At 42.2% G+C, this 18626-nt stretch overlaps 1 protein-coding gene across 6 annotated transcripts; it reads right to left on the bottom strand.

Annotated features, from left to right (window-relative positions):
* Window positions 1-805: 805 nt before the first annotated feature.
* setd1ba (SET domain containing 1B, histone lysine methyltransferase a) lies at window positions 806-17765 on the bottom strand. Of its 6 annotated transcripts, none has more exons than XM_067483163.1 (19): window positions 17108-17765; window positions 16560-16676; window positions 14054-14205; window positions 13697-13795; window positions 13075-13345; window positions 11994-12115; window positions 10329-11414; window positions 8005-8760; window positions 7609-7779; window positions 7439-7532; window positions 7142-7353; window positions 6976-7057; window positions 6498-6884; window positions 5118-6401; window positions 4661-4827; window positions 4436-4561; window positions 4126-4245; window positions 3653-3790; window positions 806-3036 (listed from the first exon to the last, which is right to left on the bottom strand). In XM_067483163.1, exons 3-19 carry the CDS (start codon window positions 14189-14191, stop codon window positions 2863-2865), a joined length of 5427 nt encoding a protein of 1808 aa, XP_067339264.1. In that variant the 5' UTR covers window positions 14192-14205; window positions 16560-16676; window positions 17108-17765; the 3' UTR covers window positions 806-2862. The 6 variants fall into 6 exon arrangements, with proteins under 6 accessions (XP_067339264.1, XP_067339266.1, XP_067339265.1 ...); XM_067483165.1 differs by lacking the exons at window positions 16560-16676; window positions 17108-17765 and adding an exon at window positions 14417-14771 and having other exon boundaries at window positions 5118-5627; window positions 6267-6401; XM_067483164.1 differs by lacking the exons at window positions 16560-16676; window positions 17108-17765 and adding an exon at window positions 14417-14768 and having other exon boundaries at window positions 5118-6134; window positions 6267-6401.
* Window positions 17766-18626: the final 861 nt, after the last annotated feature.

Raw genomic sequence — 18626 nt, forward strand, 5'->3', positions numbered from 1 at the left:
GCAGATGGTGAAGTGTGATTTGGGCTTCCATGCTGTCTCAGCTCCATCATCCCATCCTTTCTTCTTGTGATCACACCATCCTCCTCCTGTCACGACCTCAGGGTGGCGCGCACACACACACACACACACACGCACACACACAGTAACGTCTTTCTCTGTGGACTCTGTAAATGTGAGTGCAGGGTGGGAGGAAGGTGACGTCAGACTGCAGATAAACAACAGCAGTAGGATTCAGTGATTAATAACACAGCTTAAACAAGAGCAGAGAATGAATGAGACAATCTCATTGTGAATGGGCTTTAGGTTTGAGTCAGACTTACAGAAAGTCACAGAAAGTTATTCGGAGACTTTAGAAATATTCAAAACTGCACTGCAAAAACAAGTCTTGGGTTTTAACATGATAAAATCTTGGAAAATTATGTTATTGAAAAAAATAGAGAAAAAAAATCACTGCATTTAGCATCTTTATACCCTGGTATACGTTACATATAAAGAAATGACTTAAACAAATCTTAGCAGCCATGTCCTGCTTGGTTTTACATATGGTAGTGTGTATCACAGTGGCTGCATTTTTATACCAGCGGTGTGCAACATCCAGGATCTGTGTGTGTGAGAGGAGAGTGAATCACATGACCTGGTCCTTGATCAAACCACCCTGACACACAGAGTCATTGTTTAGTCAGCTGCCGTCTGTTTTCATTCATGAAAATTCAGCATCAGTGGGATTGTGTTGGTTCATCTCAGTCAAACATTCATTTTCTTCATTTTTCATGTGACACAAACAAAACAAAACAAAACAACCAGTTTATGGTTGTATGCAAAATTGCTTTATTTCCATTTGTCCTTTTTCATACATTTGTTGTGTAATAAATAGACATGAGAAACTGGCTGATGCTTCTATCCTCTTCCCATGCCGATTCTGCACCTTTTTCTTTTTTTCTCCACACTGCAAACAACTTCCTCATAGAATTTACAACAGAATATTAAAAAAGAAAAACAAAAACAAAAAGCTTGACACAAGCTGAATTTCCTGCTACCAGCTCACCACTCACCTCATATGTTACATAGATCCGAGTTCAGGTAGCAAATCCCAGGGAACAAAAATATATATATTTATATAGTATTCACAGTTACAGTATTTACACATTTTAGGATTACAAAGCAAATGGGCAGAAAATGAAGACGTTTCTACGAGAAACAATCTTTCAGAAAGGGAGGTGGAGACTTTCCCTGTACACAGTGGACCTTTTCCTTTATATAAACAGCCTTTTAAACCATCAGATTTCTTTACAGATCCCTGAAAATAGTTTTAAATATTCAGTCTTTTGTTAAAATGAAAGAGAGACAGATGCATCCTAAAAGTGTTATCCCTGTGAAGATTAAAAAAAACCTTTCAAATCCTATGTACAAGTAATCATATACAATATAAACAATGATGGTGGAAAAAAAGGATCTAATCTTATTCAATTCAACTGAATGAATAGCAATAACTGACTTGGTCTTGAGGGTGTGGGGGAAATGGGCTGATTGGCTAAGAGACAGCACATAGCAGAAGTGCAAGCCTCGAGTGCATTCACAAATATTTTTTCATCTTAATAGAATTTATAGAGAAAGAACAACCCTCACAGACTATGATGGAAAAATCCACTGGGTTGTAAAACACTGCTGTCTTGCAGCAAACATTAAACACTGTAAGAGTAATAAGTGTTGCTGAAGAGAAATCTATGAAGAAACAAACATGAGACAGTAAGCCCAGGAAAAGATGCTGAAACATGCCAGTGGAAAAAAGAAATAGGCAGCAATTCTTTTGCACATGCATGTTCACACAGCTTTAGGTGACAGCTCCCTGCCTGCTCAGGTCAAAGATTTACACATTCATATGGCACATACAATGAAAAATTATTCTTTAGTCTGGCAAATATTTTCATCTGTTGCCAAATGAATGTGGACAGAAATTAATTGAGTTTTCATGTTCTTTTTCTGCATGAATGCTTGGCCTTCTGCGCTGCGATCAATAGAGGGCAGTGCACTCACATTCTTTCACAGAGTGGTGACGATAAATACTCTCATTTAGAAGCCTGACACACACACACAGGCACACGCACACACACAAAATATAGTGTCTTTAAAGAAAAGTAAAAAAAACAACCTAAACAAAACACTGGAATAGCATTAATAGAAATTTTGCACGTTGTCAACTTTTGCATTAACTAATAGGAAGCAGCATGATCCATTATTGGCCTGTGAGACCAGGTGTGACAACCAAATATTCCAGATTTTGTGGCAGGATTGATTTATACTTCACTTACATTTTTTTCAGTTTGATTTTATTTCCAAGAAAATCGTTGCAGAGGAGGTAGGGGCGAAGAAGCAGAGGTTTGGTCCGTGTTGGCCCAGCGATGCTCCGCTGTCATTCCACCTTCTGCTGGATGGACACAGGGACATCTACCATCTGCTTAGGTGCTGACCGTCTTCTCCCACAGAGAGGTGTTTTTCCTGGTGGGCTTGTGCGTCTCAACAGTAAGTGTTAGTAAGCAGCTGATCAAGAGAGTTTATGTTGGGTTTTTTTTGTACCACGTGTGGTGTACATAAAGCTTATGAGACAAAAAAAAAAAAAAAAAAAAAAGTGTAAAATTGTACAAACCAGAAGTAAAGGTGGAAGGAACCACACTGAAATACTGTCCATTGTTGAGAGGAGGGGAAGAAGTGCTGCACCAGCATGTCAAGTGTTTTGTAAATTCTGGGTCACTGGCATACATAAAAAACTATGCGTTTTTCATCTCAAGAGCACCATAAATCGTAAACAATCTAGAGTTAAATATGTGAAGAGAGCCGAACAGGTGACCGCACTCTATCCAGACGTTAATTCAGTGTTCCCCTACAGTTCTCTGCCCCACACAAACAGGGGATCTTCTCGTCTTCGATGGGGAATTTGTAGTCGTACGTGATCTCCTCGTTGACATTGATGGGCTGTCGGGAGTAGATCACGATCTTCTTCTGAGACTCCACTGTGATGACCTTTGCATAACAGTTGGGCTTGAAAAAAAACAAAACAAGATAGAAGTTAAGTTAAGGACGGACATAATTACATAATGTGTTTTATTTAAGTAACACTCCTATTATAATTTTGTAAAAGTCCTTCATTTAAAATTTTGCTCAGCCATATGTATCTAGTGTCAAAAAGTTAAAGTGATCATTAGGCAGAATGTTCTGCTTCTTTCAGTTTAAGAATTCTAAAAACTTAATTGTGCAGGACAGCGAGAACATTTAGACCTGTTGTTTAATTTGAACAAACAAAAAGCTTTAAAATTACCATCAGTAGTGAAAAAAAAAGACAAAAAATAAAATTTATAAAATATTCCTACTAGATGTTTTCTGTGGCTTTTTGTAAGAAAATCTAACTTAATTCGGGAACACAATGTCCCAATAACAGGGAGATTTGTACAAAAGGACAATTTGCATATGTTTTGTATGAAAAATAATCAGCAAAATATGCAAAGTTCTTGGTAAACAGCTGCTAGATAATGTTGTGGAACAGAAAGTACAATATTTTCCTTCTGAATTGCAGTCTACTAGTATTTGTGAGTATTAAACTTTCCACCACTGATCATGAAACTTTTAGCAAAAGACAGTGTGCGGGCTGGTTTCTTACATTGCAGCTGTGGTTTATGAAACGGGCAAAGTTGCCACACTTTGTAGCATCTATAATGGTGTCGTGGTCCACGCGGAACATGTAGCTGCTACCGATGCCCTCCTCCTCATAGCGCTTCTCCCGCATGTCCGCAATCACCTAAAAAATGGATTTAATTGTTCAGGTGTCTGACAGCTTTAAAAAGAAACAGAGTTTATATGACACTGAAATCCACCACGTCTTGCTTTCTCATCAGTAATAAGTATATAAGCCTTAACTGTGCCATGTGGATTAATACATTTCTTTGAATTGATCTCAAAACCCAATCTGTGTACACTGTTAACTCTGGGACTAAGAAGCCCAGTCAGCTTCATGCTGTTACTGTGGTCCAAGCAACACCTACACATCAAAGTTTGATTAGGACACTCAACCTTTATGGAGTCACACAGGATAGATTAATTTATGCAGAAAAACCTACAACAAACATTTCTCACCTGTCTGATGTTCTGCCCCACATACTCAATCACCATTTCATCAGCAGCAATGGGCTCCATAGCAAACAGACCCCAGTCATGGATGTGTGACTTGCAGAATCTGATCTTCTTCTTACGAAACTGAGAGAGGGGAAAAAAAGGCGGAGAAAGTGTCTCTTGTTAGTATCAGAAAGGCTGACAAAAGTTGCCATATACTTTTAGTTTGTCAGTTATAACAATTTTTCAAGAACCTATTTACTGACACCAAGTATTTTTTTAAACAGAGAATCAGACTGCCCACAGGAATAAAGTTCTGTTTGCTGTTATTCACCTTCAGCTGGTTGAACTTCAGCAGGTCACTGTCACATGCAAACGAGGACAACAAACGACGCTGCTCTGACCGCCGCTCTGAGCCTGCTCTGGTAGAAGCGTGAACCTGGGCAGGAATACTCATACCCTGCAAACAGAAGCTGAAGTTAGATCTGCACATGGCTTATTAACATATATTATATTATAGATTTAATTTGAGCATTATAATTTGGCATCTCCTTCACACCTGTGTGTCGACTGGCGGCTCCTCTGATTGCAGCCGCGTGCTCTGAAGGTACTTGATCTTATCCTTTTTATCTATCTTGTAGTACCCCTCACTTCTGGCACAGCCGGTTGTGTGATCCCTCATGCCATCATCTCTTCTCTTTTTCTTTACTCCAGGGATGTTGGTAGGTGCAGAGCAGTCAAGGAAGAAACTGAAATCACTTTTAACCATAGTTCAGCTGCCAAACAACTTAAAAATACTTTTTAAAAAAGTTCTTGACTTTTACCACCAGAGGGGGTGCTATAAGATACACAACTATTACTATATAGACTCTACATACCCTTTATTTAAGCTGATGAGCGGATGATTTGTTGAAAATTTAAATATTTATTCTCTTTTGTCACTCTAAATCATGGAGCACTTCGTTGTGATGACAACATTTAGTGTGAAACCACAGGCATTAAGCAGTAAAGGATATGAGGATGGTTAACCCAGAGGGTGTCATTTAGCCAGTCGTTGCCATTATCCTGCTGGAGCATTTTGTCATAAGTGATCTGGAGAAGCCGGATGTCCTCCTCATCTATGCCCTCGTTCCAGATGTCATACAGGATGGTCATCTCCTCAAAGTCAGAGCGTGGGGTGAAGTATGGCCGTGAAGGCGTGGTAACAGGGGACAGGCTGCCCAGCAGCAGTTCCTCCCACCCCCGTCGTGCCCTCCGTGTGGGCTTCACGGCCACAGACGTCTCCTCGTCATAGGACAGAAAGCCATCTTCAACAGGAAGGACTGTCCGAGGCTGCAACTCTCCTTCCCGGAAGTCCAGGTTTGGGTGGTCGGGAGACTTCACAGACGTTTGCATGGGCAGATCTCCAAGATGTGTGTCATGAGGCAGAGGTGTGGGCTCAGATGAAAGCTCCAAAGACTCATCACCTGCAGCTGGGATCCTCTTGGCTTTGGGTCGTCCAGGTTTCTTTCTTGATGCAGCAGCATCTGATGGCACAGGGATATCTACAGTGAGACCAGCAGGCAGATCTTCATGGACCCTGGCTGAGTGCTCAGTACCAGCTGATAGTGCTTGATTAGACTGGGCACTGGTGGGGGGCTCTTTAAAAACAGATCTATCATCCAGACTCTCAGATGATATTTTCCTATTAAGAGTCAGTGCTGTGGGGTCAGGGAAGACAGGGGTGAAGGTTAAGTCTCTTCCAGGAGTGCGTGGGATTCCAGCACTAAGGACAGGGGACTGAGCAGGGTAGGAGAAGGGGCTACCGGGGATGTGAGGGGAGCTAAGCAACAGGCTGCTTCCTGTCAGTGGGGCATCACTACCAGGTGTGATGGGGACTGTGTCTGTGCTTTGGGATTTGCCCAAACTTCGGGCACGCTCCATCAAGTCCCTGCCCGGCGTGCGGGGTATATCCTCATCTGTGGGGAGCCGAGCTCGCTGAGAAAGGTCAGGTAGGGGACCAGGGGGTGGATGAAGGAGGGATCGAGCTTCTACTGTTGGGTGAGGAGGGAGGGGGAGGTGCATTACAGATGTAGAAACAGATTTGAGAATAGCTGTATTTGAATCTAGGAGGGGTGGGGCTAATCGACCAGGGGTGCAGGCTACCTCCTCAGGCTCTGCTTTACCTTTGGCTGTTGTCTCCTGATCACTGTCAGGTAGGGCACCAGTGGGAGTGGGAGGCCGATAGCTGGCTACAAGCTCCTGAGGTTCAGACTTCACGATAGGTATGCTGCTGTTTACTATGATATCTTGCTCTTTGACTACAAGACAAGAAAAAGATTATTCTTTTACCAGATGTCAATACCTTTGTTGAAATGTTATACAGGATCAGTACAGATTCAGTAGCAGACACTCACTTGGGATACCTTTAGGTGATGGAGGCTTCAGGTCCTCTACCATCTCCTTAGGACTTGGAGGTCTGTGTTTGGGCTTGCCGCTTAGCTCCTCCATGTTCCTCTTGTCTTCCTTAACTTCTAGGACTGGTCTTGCAGGAGGGCTTGGTGACCTGGGCTTTGCCTCTGCTTCCTCTCCATCAGAAGAAGATGACGAAGCAGAGGAAGCAGAGGATGAAGAGGACGAGGATGTCTCAGCTGCTCGGCCTTCATCCTTCACATCTTCGGGCATCGCCTTCTCTTCTTCCTCCTCAGTTTCTTCCTCCTCTGAGCTAACATCATACTCAGAGGAGATGTCACTTTCTGCTGAGGAGTCTGAGCTGGGTTTGGAGGACGTTGAACTCTCAGCTTCTGCACAAATTGGGGCAGGAGATAATTAAATTACAGAAATCATATCACAAAAAAAAAACAACCAACTATGTTTGTCAGATATTTAAATTACCTTCATCAGATGAATCTGACGAAGAGCTCTCACTGGATGAGTCTCCCTCATCCTCATCATCACCCTCCTCATCACTACTCTGCTAAGAGATGATCAGATACATTATACAATTATGTACAAAATGCAGAAAAGTACATACAATTAGTAATTTTTGAGGAAAGCTCACTTTGACAGATGAAAGCCTCTCTGCAGCCTCTGTTTCATCAGGTTCCTCCTCTCTGTCTGACAGAGACTCCTCCTCCTTCCCTGAGGTGTCCACCTCCTCCTCTCCTTCACTGTCCAGTTTGAGTGGCCGCGAATGCCGTCGCTTTGCAGTCATGCCATCACTGTCCATTTTAGAATCATCTGAAGGAAGCTCAGCTGGATCTCGATCCCGGTCTGACAGAAATTACAAATTAGTTTTTGGCACAGGGAAGAATTGGAAAATTTGCAAGTGTTTGGTTTGTTGATTGTAAAGAAGTACCTTCATCCTCGAGCTCATCATCCACTGGAGTGGAGGGACGGGCACGTTTGTTATCGCCTGCTCCTGCAACCTCAGGTGGGTCCTTCCTCTTAACCTGAGCACAAATTAAAAACAATGAAGAAAAACAAGCAGTGTGACTGATTTACTAAAAAACACATTTCCAGTCTTACCTTGAAGGAGGGAAGGCGGATTGCTCCTCGCAAACCAATTCCCAGGCCTATTCCCTCGTAGCCCAGTCCCTCACCCTTGTTCCAGTTCTCAAGCAGACTTGAACCCATCGGGGGTTTAGGTTTCTCTTCTTCTTTCCCCTCTGCCTTCACAGGAGTCAAAGTCAAAGATGCCTGGGTAAAAGATTATGGCCTTTACTTTTATTATATTAAACGCAGTTAGAGAACAATACAAAAGTCGTTTACATATTACAATGTTTTTATATCAGATTTTAGTCTATTATTAACAATTCATGATAGTGCTCGAAACCTGTACGAGTTTCCCCAGATGCTCTGTGCATGTGTGTTCATAAGCACTCTATGTCTCTGTAGTTAAAGATTTTTTTTTGAAAGCCTTACCTTTGCTGAGCGTTCCTTCTTATCCCACCATTCATCAAAGGCTCTAAAAGCCACCACCTCTACCATTTTGCGGTTGAGATCCCTCTTCATGATGGCCTTCAGCTCTTTGACAATAACAAGTAGCACGCCATCAACAGTAGACTTATGGGGATCCTCCTTTTTAGTGTCATATCCAGGAGGAGGAACTGTAGGGTTGAACTTTGGTATACTAGGATGCTGCCAATGTTGCCCGGGTGCCCCTGCACCACCACTAGTGGGTGTAGCACCCATAGACAGGGGTGGGTAATGCCCACTGAATGTCCCAGATGCACCACTGTCCATAAAATGTGGATATGGGTAGGGCCCTCTAGTCTGAGCCATACGACTCAACATCTGCTGCTGCATCTGGAACGACATAGGAACCGTGCTCCACTGTTCCCACCGCAAACAATTCATCAGCTCCATTTGCACCAGGGGCATCATACTATGAGGATAGGGGCCCATGTGTGTCAACATATGGGGAGGTACACCAGGATGACCAGCAAGGTGAGGTGGATGTCCCGGGACGGCAGAGTGGGGAGCCAGGTGGTGATGTGGAATCGGGAAGCCGGCTTGGTGTGGTAGAGGAGGAAATCCGGGCGGAGGGATGGGAATGGTCTGCATTGGGGACACTGCAGAGTTGACAACTATGCCCTTGCCACAGTCTCCGCTGGTGATTGGTGTCCCAGGCATCTCATCATCAGAGATTTCCATGTCTTCACCTGAAGACTGATGCCCCTGTGCAAAAGGGGACAGCATGTCATTACACCCTGCCTATGAAGACTCTGAGATAATGTCAAAATGTCAGGTAAAAATTAGTACGTAAACTTTTAGTGTTTTGTAAAACTTAACAAGTATGCCTAGATATTATTTCAAACTTTTAAAACTTGTTAGGATACAATAGGAGTTTTGATGAAAATAAAATCCACATTCCTTCATCTACAAAACACATTATAGAAAAGACTGTAAAGTTATCAAATGTTAAACACAAGCAGTTATGCAAGAACTATGCCTGAATTGAAATCTTGGACAGTTTTTTTCCCTCTATTTAAAATCATAAAAAAAAATTCACAAACAGAGTTTTTAACACTCTGTGCTGAAGACAGATTTTAGTCAGTACCAAACAAGTATTGAGGGTTTTTACCCAGTTAGATATTGAAATAAGAGCTCAAGAGTTCAAAGTTTAGTGTACGGATTAGCACAGTCAAACACAACTGACCTATGTCTATGTTCAGCATGTTTCAAAACAGCTGTGTGTTCAGGCATCAAACTATGCATTCCTTAAATCACAGAACAAAAATATATTTGCAAGACTTGTGTCAAACATATTAGAAGAAGGAGACTCTTCCCTGTTCTTTAATATAATGGAAGGATCCCTGTTCCAACTGCCACACAAATGAAACTAAGTAGTGTAAACTCAGCATGGGAGTGGCGTCGTTAACAAAATGACCTGTTTGCTTTGTGATAACTTGAAATGTGAGACCAGAGACGCTGCGGCCAATCCAGACTGTGAGGCTCAGCAAAACCAGGAAGTGTGGCACTGGATGGGGCCAACAGCCAAATTGTGTTTTCTTCCGAGTGAGCGTGTGCAGTTAATGTTAGAAAGAGGAAACAAGAGTCTTCGTTTCCCCAACAGCAGAACACCTCTTTTTTTTCCTTTTAAAGCACAGCACAAAGTGTAGCAATACAACATCACAGACCAGATGGTGTTACTGTGACTACAAAGAAGTAGTTCGACTTCATATGAATATGACGGCATTTGTAAGGTTGCAAGCCACACAACTAAAACATTTCATTCATAACTTGTTCCAGCTACTTCATTTGCCCAGAGAAGGAATTATGCATTTTTCATCATATTCAGTAACTATTGGCCAACAAATGCACATTTGAAGTTGGTTCTCAAACTTGAGAAACTTTACTCATCTTTGAAGATATTTTTTTAAATTTGCCTATAAATAAGCAACAGAACAGTAGTTAACAGAAAGAGCTAACACGTTTTTGTGGTATCTTTCTCCATTGTATGCGGTGAAACCGGAATTTCCTTTACAAAGAAGAACAGCAGTTAAACAAAAGAGAAAGTTTACTACTACCACCTTGCATTGAAACTAGACCTAATTTCCTGTGTCCCCTGAGTAACTGTCACTCACAGCTGTGTGTAAATATCAACACCATGCTATTATCATCTAATCAAAACTATTAATACAACCTAACTAAGCCTGATGTCTTTTGACAAATGTGACAAATACAAAAGCATGCACTTATTTTTTTTCTCCAATGCAATTTTCATACAAAAATCTGTTTCTTACCGTATCCATTTTATCTGTGGGAGTGTGGCCTCGAAAATGTCCATCTTTTAGGTCACTGTTGCTCTTCTTCTCATGTACAGGGGAGCTGATTCTTTTTATCAGAGAGGCAGTTCCAGTAATTGGCTCTTCATCTTCTGAGTCTGGCAGTGGAGTCGGACTGATATCCTCTAAACCTGTGCTAGAGGGTCGAGAATTTTGCTGGCAACCTTGAGAGCTGCTAGTATAAGGGGGAATAGGGGAAAGCTGAGAAGATGAGGAGGAAATTGGACTTCCCTCCATTCGCACCTCAGTGTCCGAGTCTCGCTCCTCTAGGAATGGCAGTTTTGTCCTTTTCTCCTTGAGGAGCATCTCAATGCGAGAATCCAGGCTATTGCGCTCTGGATCCAGAGCAGGGGAGCCAGGCGATGGACAGTGCTCTGGAGTTTGAGGAGGAGGTGTAGCTGGATGAGGCATTGGCTCGGGTGGGGGCTCAGGGATTGGAGGAGTTTCTGGTCCCTCTTTGACAGGCACAAAGTCAGTGGCAGCTGCCAAAGGTGGCTGTGGTGGTCGTAGGTACTCACCTTCCCTCTGGACTGGGTGATGGAACGCTGGCTCTGATGGTGGGAACACAGGGGGCAAAGGAGTCTGGTAAGGTGAGAAGGCAGACTTAAAATTGGGCGTAGCAGGAGGAGGTGCAGTATAGGTGAAGGAAGAGGTGGAGGGGGGAGGCTCAGGTGGGGTGAGTTGGTGCTGTTTGAAAGGAGCTTGTTCAGATGTTGTACTCCGGTACATGTTGCTGCGGTACTGAGGCCTCTCCGGTCTGCGGTTGTATGCATCCTGGAACTTACTCTCATGTCTCCGGGATTTGTAACCTCCGGAGCTGTCCTGCCGGGTGGACTGGTAAGCAGGCGTGGACTGTCGACTGGAGTAACTGGAGTCTTGAGAGAAAGGCGTACCTGCCTGGCGTGGAGTATGAGGGGTTCCCTGGGACTGGGGTGTGTCCTGCCTTAGGCTGGAGTATCCCGTCTCTTGGGACAGAGGGGTGGTGGAGCTACTGGGTGGCAATGTTCCTCCCACAGCAGACACACTGCGAAGGGGCTCACAGGCCTTAGAGAAGACAAATGGAACCAAAAGAGGACAGAGTCAAGACAGAACTTTGACAATCAAAAAACACATTTTAATTTTTGGAATTTTGTTAACAATATCTTTAAGTTGAAGCAAGTTCCTGAAAAAAAATAAATTCAGAATTGTTTTCCATAGTATACACCGGATCATTTATAAGATCAAACTAGTGGATCAGAATATTTAGGCACACTTCCTGGAAGAACTTATACAAGACCAAAATGCACATTTTAGCGGCCTTGAGAATTCAGTCCACAGACACAAGTTTTTCCTATGCTCTAATTCACCACCTGCTGCATATAAAATGGAAAACAGATAAGGATGACAACTTAGATTGATAAGTTGGTTCATTTCTACACAGTAACAGTGCAATTGGTGAACAGTGAATTCACGTTGGTTCTAGTCTCAAGAAGCAACGACTGTTCTTGAGAATGACCTTGCAAAAACCATTATCTTATATCTAAAATTATATTAACATCAAAGTCCCAGACTTATTTTACACACCCCACAACACTGAACAACAACAACAAAAACTCTTTTGCATATTATTGGATAAATTTGTACCAGTAATGCTTCTGCCAGGCTACGAGGGGAAACTTCTCTGACCTCCTCTCCACCGACAGGAAGGGTCCGCGGAGTGTAGCTGCCATTCATTAGGAGCTGGTAGTACCTAAGGCGATTCTCACCTGCAGAGTGGTAAACATGAGTGGATCTGATGCCAACTTTAAAAAGCAGGCTCAATGCCAGTGGGGCTTTAATTAATCTGGTATAATTTAAATAACAGCTGATTGCTCAATGGTAGCATACATATTTCTAAATGCAACACACACATATGCAGACACCTTTCTAACTAATCTCTTCCCTGATAAAATTACATCATGTATCGTTTATTTTGCCTATACCGTTGAATTGTGAACTGTAAAGTTAATATTAATGTTATTATTATTATTATTATTATTATGTAGACATGCCAATTTAAAATGTCATGTGATGCATAAATGCAACAATAACTTGACCAAATCATTATCAATTCTGTATATCCTTGCACAAAACCACTTAGTATAAAAATATCACTAATTTGTGTAAGAAAATGTCACTTGAGAATTTGAAAGCATAATTCAAGACAATGGTACATGTATGGCCAATTATACTGTACAAATAACCCTCATTACTTATTTAATTAAATATTAACATATCAAAAACTGTTGCCAGTCAAGTAATATATAGTTTACTTTGTCTTAAACAGTTTTTAAATTACTGTTTTGCAACAGACTCTGAATCCATCATCATTACTGACTTGTGTTCTAAAAACAGTGTTCTATAACATTTAGGGGTTTCTATTAAAAATTAATTAACAGAATCAATGTGAAGGGGAGAGCACTTTGACAGACTGGTTTCTGTTTGTTTACATGTCTGAAATTAGGCACTGTGGGAGTACACAGCACCCTCAGCTCTGTGCTTGAGGGAGCAGCCTTAGTTCAATGAAATTCAATTATCCAACGTTACCAGGCAACGCATGTACATTTACACACGTGACTGTTGTCCTTCTAGTAATCCAGAGCTAAGTAACGTATTACTTTAAACGTGTTTGTTAGTACATTAATGTAAGTTAGTCTTTTCCTAGAATGACTGAATCACTGTTTACCTTTTGGGTCCAGCTCCACGTGGATGATATTTCCCATAACAGACGTGTTGTGAAGCGACTGCACGGCCATTTTGGCAGCTTTCACGGTCTCAAAAACAACTTTGGCAATTCCCAGGTGCTTATTGTTCTTCGGATTGTACAAAATCTCGACCTCCTCGATCTCTCCAAATTTTTTGCACATGTCGGTAAGAAATCCTTCCCTAATGTTGTCGTTCAACCTGGCGAATGTCACCTCCTTAGGAGGCACAGGGCCGATGTAACACTCATCGATCTGCAAAAAAAGAAAAAAAGAAAAAAAAAAGAGACGCGTTAATGGTATTAAGGGCTTTCGGTTTAATGTAGCACCGTGTGGGGTCATTTCTGACAGCTGAGACAAGAGTAAGACTGTCAGAGTAGTAACAGTGAACATGCAAACCCAACCAGACCTGTTCAAAACATATAAAAGTCAAAAAACTACGTGTCCATCATAAAACTGCATGCGTACTGGTGCTTAACAACCCTCCGACAATCACACTTTCACTGGACATCCCATAAATGAGTGAGGGGGGTGTGTCTGCAACTTTTGACAGCACCTTCTCCTGAAGGAAAAGGCTCGCACCGTACTCTTTCACTGTGCGGATACCTTAAATTTGGGAACCGGCAGGTCCGTCTCTTTGTACTTGGTCCAGAGACGCCCGATCCTCGGGTCTCGGACGATGTCCACCGGTGGTATCCCGGGGTTCTATATGAGAAGAGAGGGGGGACATAACGCTGTTATCCATCCCATTCACAACTTCAAACCGCACTAACTTGTTGCAAAGTAGTCCTGGAAACTGGCCGCGTTGTTACATCAACATGGACAAATCCTCCACGCCGTTTAAGATGCTGGAACTTGCCCGTGACCAGCCACGGCCATAGAGCCACATTGTAACCTATCATGGAGGTCGACTACTTGGTTACTATTGTAGCCGTTGCGTCGCGTCAAAGGCGGTCCACTTACGGGCATGCTGAAAGTCTGTCCATCGTAGCGATATAGTTTGTGTGATCCCTTCTTCAGCGCCGGGTCGATAATCAACTTGTAACTTCTCCAGTGGTGACTCCGTTTCTCCGCCGAGCCGCAGACGGGATGACTGTCCATGCCGTTCGCCAAACCTAAAACGACAGGCAGCGACAAGGAGAGGAGAGCTATCGTGAGGCAACGCTAAATACGGTTCCGTTACCAACCCCCAACAGTTGAAAACAGCTAAACGTTACAGATGCATGACTTTGGTGGTAGGGGTAACCCAAGTGGGAGCGAAAACTGGATCTAGCGAAAACAGGCATTAAGAGGTCTGGAGAAAGAGGGGAAAAAGAACAAGCTTACTTGAACTCTGCTTTCTACCATGGTCTTCGTTCAATCTGTACCTCTCCCCTGGTTTGGACATGGTTCGTCCGATCGAGTGATTTTTCTTTAATTGATGAAAAGACGAAATCGCTTTCCTTTCACCGCTTACATTACATGATTTAGCTTGAAGAATACTGCCTCCTTTACGGCGAGAGCCAACACATATTGTGTGCCTCTGGTCTGTAGCTGCTGTCTCTCCCACAATACACCGCTAGGCTTGCCCACCCCCGACGCTATTCGCACTTTCGTTACAAACTTCTTTATCTCTCCGCTTGTCTTTTAATTATGTCGTTGACTTGTGACACGTAACAACGCTTTAAACAAATACAACAGACACGCTTTACTGCATATACCCAGTTATTGTATATTTAGTGATAGCTGTATGCTAAAGCTCAGTGTATTATTTTGTGTGGAATCTGCCGACTGCATTTACCTAAGCGGCAAACAAGATAGACACAGGGGCAATATTTTTAACTGCCGCAGAAGTCTGATAAAAAAAAGAATTTCACACAGGTTTCCATGTACAGATGCGTGTTTCATGCGGCCGTTTACGAATTCAAACAATTTGTGAAATATTTGAAAACATAAACAAACGGGAACTCCATGCGTGTAAGACCTAGTGGTTGACTGCTAGCTGTAAACGTGAAAGGTCTAACATTTTAATACGAAACTCCGTTGATTCGGAGCTGAATTTAACCGTCGGGCTAACGTTTATAATCGTTAGAACGCGACGGTTGGGGTTTCTACCTCTCTTGTCAGTTAGCCTAGTCCACACAAACAAACTAAAGCCAACCAGATGTATGGAACGTCTATTACTTTAAAATACACAACCACGTTGACGAATTGAATTATAATATCTCAAGGCTGCGTGGATTTGTTATTTTACCGAATTTCTGCGAACCGTGTGCTAGGTTTTGTTTGACATTGCTTGGTGTTTTTGCAGTGCTCGGGCAATTGGCTGGTTAACAGCGGCAGCTCGACGGGCCAATCAGAGCGCAGCAGCAGAGGAGCTGTCTGCTATTAGAGGCACGGCTCAGGAGTCCTTCAACAGAGAGCAGAGAGAGGGGGCCAAGCGCTCTCGGCAGCCATTTTCCTAAAAACAGGACTCAATGGCCTATATGGGTTTCCTTTGTTCCAAAAGGGATCTTACACTTGATTTCCTCATCTCTCACGGACTATGATAAAACTATGATTCCTCCTTTAAAGGATTGAGAAGAAGGAAGAGAATGTACTGGATGTAATACCCTGTGACATTTTGAGCCTTTTTTCCTCTGCCTGGAATCCATCTTTGTCTTAACTAGGTCATGGCACACCCATACTATAATAGCATTTATATTTCTAAAGTGAAAAGAAACAAAATGTTGAATAAACAGCTTTATGGTTTTGGAGATGTTAAATTAGAAGGGGGAAAACACAGTTGACATGACAAAATGTGTAATGGCTGGTTGTTGGGCATTGCACTTATGGCCTTGTAGGATATGAGTAGCAATAAGTAAGTTCAACTCTTTTTGTACCAATTTAAAAGTTTTGATAATTTAGTAATATAAAATAAGAGGCATGCAGTTATGTTATTGAAGGTATTTCTATTTATTGTGTTATTAATTGTGGCATTTGTAAAAGCCAATGATATGCAGTTTGTTCATTTGCATAATGACATGACTGTACAGCCTACAGTCCAGGTTATATGTTACCATTGTTGTTCAAATGACAGAAAGTAGGACATGGATAATTAATGACCCCTTTGCAAAGTAGTTTATTGTGCTGCCTGCAATTTTGACTGGTGATTAATAATCCCTCTGCTTTGATTAATGCCTTTTAACACTTTGTTCTCACAACAGCAATGGTTAACACCCTGTGGTGGCTTGTCTTGTACTCTTACCTACAACTGTGGACAGACCACTTCAAGCACGACTAGCTTTGTGCATTCAAGAGCCAAATCCGTCCAAAGTGTAAACGTCAGCTTGACCTTGCTTCAAGGGCATTTTAAAACCCCTATAGAAGCCCAGTTGTGTAGTCGTTTTTTTTCTGTCTTTCTTTTTAAAACGTTTTACAACAGTTAAACACAGAAAGTCAGACCTAAGAGGAAACAGATGGAGGGAAAACTCATGGGAAAAATATTTACCTCAGCACTTTGGTGAAAAGAAGTTAACAGGCCTAAACGCAGGGGCAGGAGGAATGTTTTCAGCTCCATCTTCGGATCCTCTAATAATGGCATTAATAAGGGGTGGGAAAGCGTCTCCTGAAAAGGAAGGACTCCATTAGCACGACAGATAGATCTCTTTTCAAAACTTTTTTTTTTTTTTGATCAGTGGTAGGCATTGCCTCTCTACCAGCGAATATGCATCTTCAAGCACCATCTGTGTGGGCAATATGCAAACCATCTCCTCTCTCTCCTCTCTCTCTTTTTGAAGACAGGATTGCAGTGAAGTATAACTTCTTCCATTTCGACATTTCAAACTGAGCAACATCATTTAAAACCTCAAGGAAATGATGTTTTGAAAGGTAATGGATTTTGAGCTATTTCACTTAATTTGCCAATATTTATCTTTACGTGCAAGTATTTTCACAGACAGACATGAACAATTGATTAAAACATTATTTACAAAACAATATTTACTGTTAAAATAGCCTAACTGTAATTATAATTTTTGATTGATAGTGTGAACTTACAGTTAGTAATCAAAAAAAAAAACATGTAATCCAAGTCTTAAACGAGCAAAGTGACTCTTATGGGAAGAAATCTTGTATATTTCACTGCTTCCCTTTGTCCAAAGAAACCTTTTGGTGACATGTAAGCTACATTTGTGCAATGGTTTCTCTGCTGTTCTCTGTCTCAAAATGGCTTCTTTACAGACAAAGGAGAGCACTGTGCTGTTAAATGTTGCTGCGCCATAACTGGGTGAGGCTCGTTCACTCGGGGGAGAGAGCCGTTTTCCGAGGACATTTCTCTCAAATTCAACAGGAAGTCTTTTACACCGACCGACACACGGACGATTTCAGTCAAAAAGGGTGTATGTTTTACAAGAAGTATAAAAAAAAAAAAGAACAGTCGATAAGTGAGGAAGGAAACGTAAATAAGGTGGCGCATTTAGACAGTCGGTGCTGGGCTGACTCGCCCTGACAGCAGCAGTAATCCGAGAGCTCTGGACGGCTGGCATGAGAGCACCCCCACACTGCCATATAAGGTCAACAGGAATCCTCTGCAGCAGCGCTGTTGTTTTGTATCTGGGTGAAATATCTTTCGCGCCTGGCCTCACTAGCTCTAGACAAATCGGTGGACCACAATTATGGAGTGTTTTCCGCGACAGAGCAGATAACACAAACAAAATATGATGCGTTACTATCTTTTGTTCTGTGAAAGGGTTAAACGTTTAGGAGGAGAATGGGATGGGGGTGGGGGGTTCTTTATTCGCGTGTGTAAAAAGGGGTCTCCAGATGCGCCAATAAGCGGTATGTAACGACTGAACACACGGTTTTGTGTGTGACAGCGTGTGTTGAGCGTGCCCGAGGGGACACAATCGCTGCTGGTGTCTACAGAGGCCTGTTTTTCTTGGTATTCACTTCTAGCTCAGACTGCCAAGTGCGCGCATTCCTCAACTTGCAGGTCACGAAACACCGGTCCTCGTTGTCTGTCTAATGTTCATTAGGCTATTCCAAACCTACAGTGCCAATTGGTTTGTTATAGAGATTACAATGTGGAATTTTTATGACCCAGTTAGTTCACAATCGCCAACGAGGTTATTTATAGGCCTTTGTTAAAAAAAAAAAAAAAAAAAAACCCTCCCTGGTGGGTTGAGCCATGCAGCTTTGCGCGCTGCTACCAGACTGGAATATTCCACGCAGAGGAATGGCCTCTCTTCTGCAGGACATCCGTCTCCCTGATCGGCGAAAACCGCTTTGCTAATTGTTTTTCATTTGTTATTTAATGTAGAAGGGCTGTACACGTATGGATATTTTATCTACAGGACAATTCAATATCCTTTGTTAGATTGCCAGTTTCACCCTGTAAATCAAACAAGCACGAATATTATTATTGTTGTTGTTATTATTATTATTGGGATTTTTAACAGGGTATGGAGAACATGAAAAGCGCGTTTGTCTGTGGAGTCAGAATAAAGAGGCAGCCAGGAAAACCTAACACACTTTTTGTCCTTCTTTGTATAGTCAGTCTTTTATTCTGCTTTACAGC

This window comes from Channa argus, chromosome 18 (genome assembly GCF_033026475.1).
Source record: "Channa argus isolate prfri chromosome 18, Channa argus male v1.0, whole genome shotgun sequence".
Taxonomy (NCBI): domain Eukaryota; kingdom Metazoa; phylum Chordata; class Actinopteri; order Anabantiformes; family Channidae; genus Channa; species Channa argus.

Excerpts from the sequence above, each read along its gene's own strand:
- setd1ba (XM_067483160.1), bottom strand. The coding sequence starts at position 14,477 with ATGTCCAAACCAGGGGAGAGGTACAGATTGAACGAAGACCATGGTAGA. Across the intron at positions 11,415-11,993 it reads GCCTGGCAGAAGCATTACTG|GCCTGTGAGCCCCTTCGCAG; the intron begins GTACAAATTTAT and ends GTCTTCTCTAAG. Across the intron at positions 4,828-5,117 it reads CCTCTGGGTTAACCATCCTC|CTACCAACATCCCTGGAGTA; the intron begins ATATCCTTTACT and ends ACTGCTCTGCAC.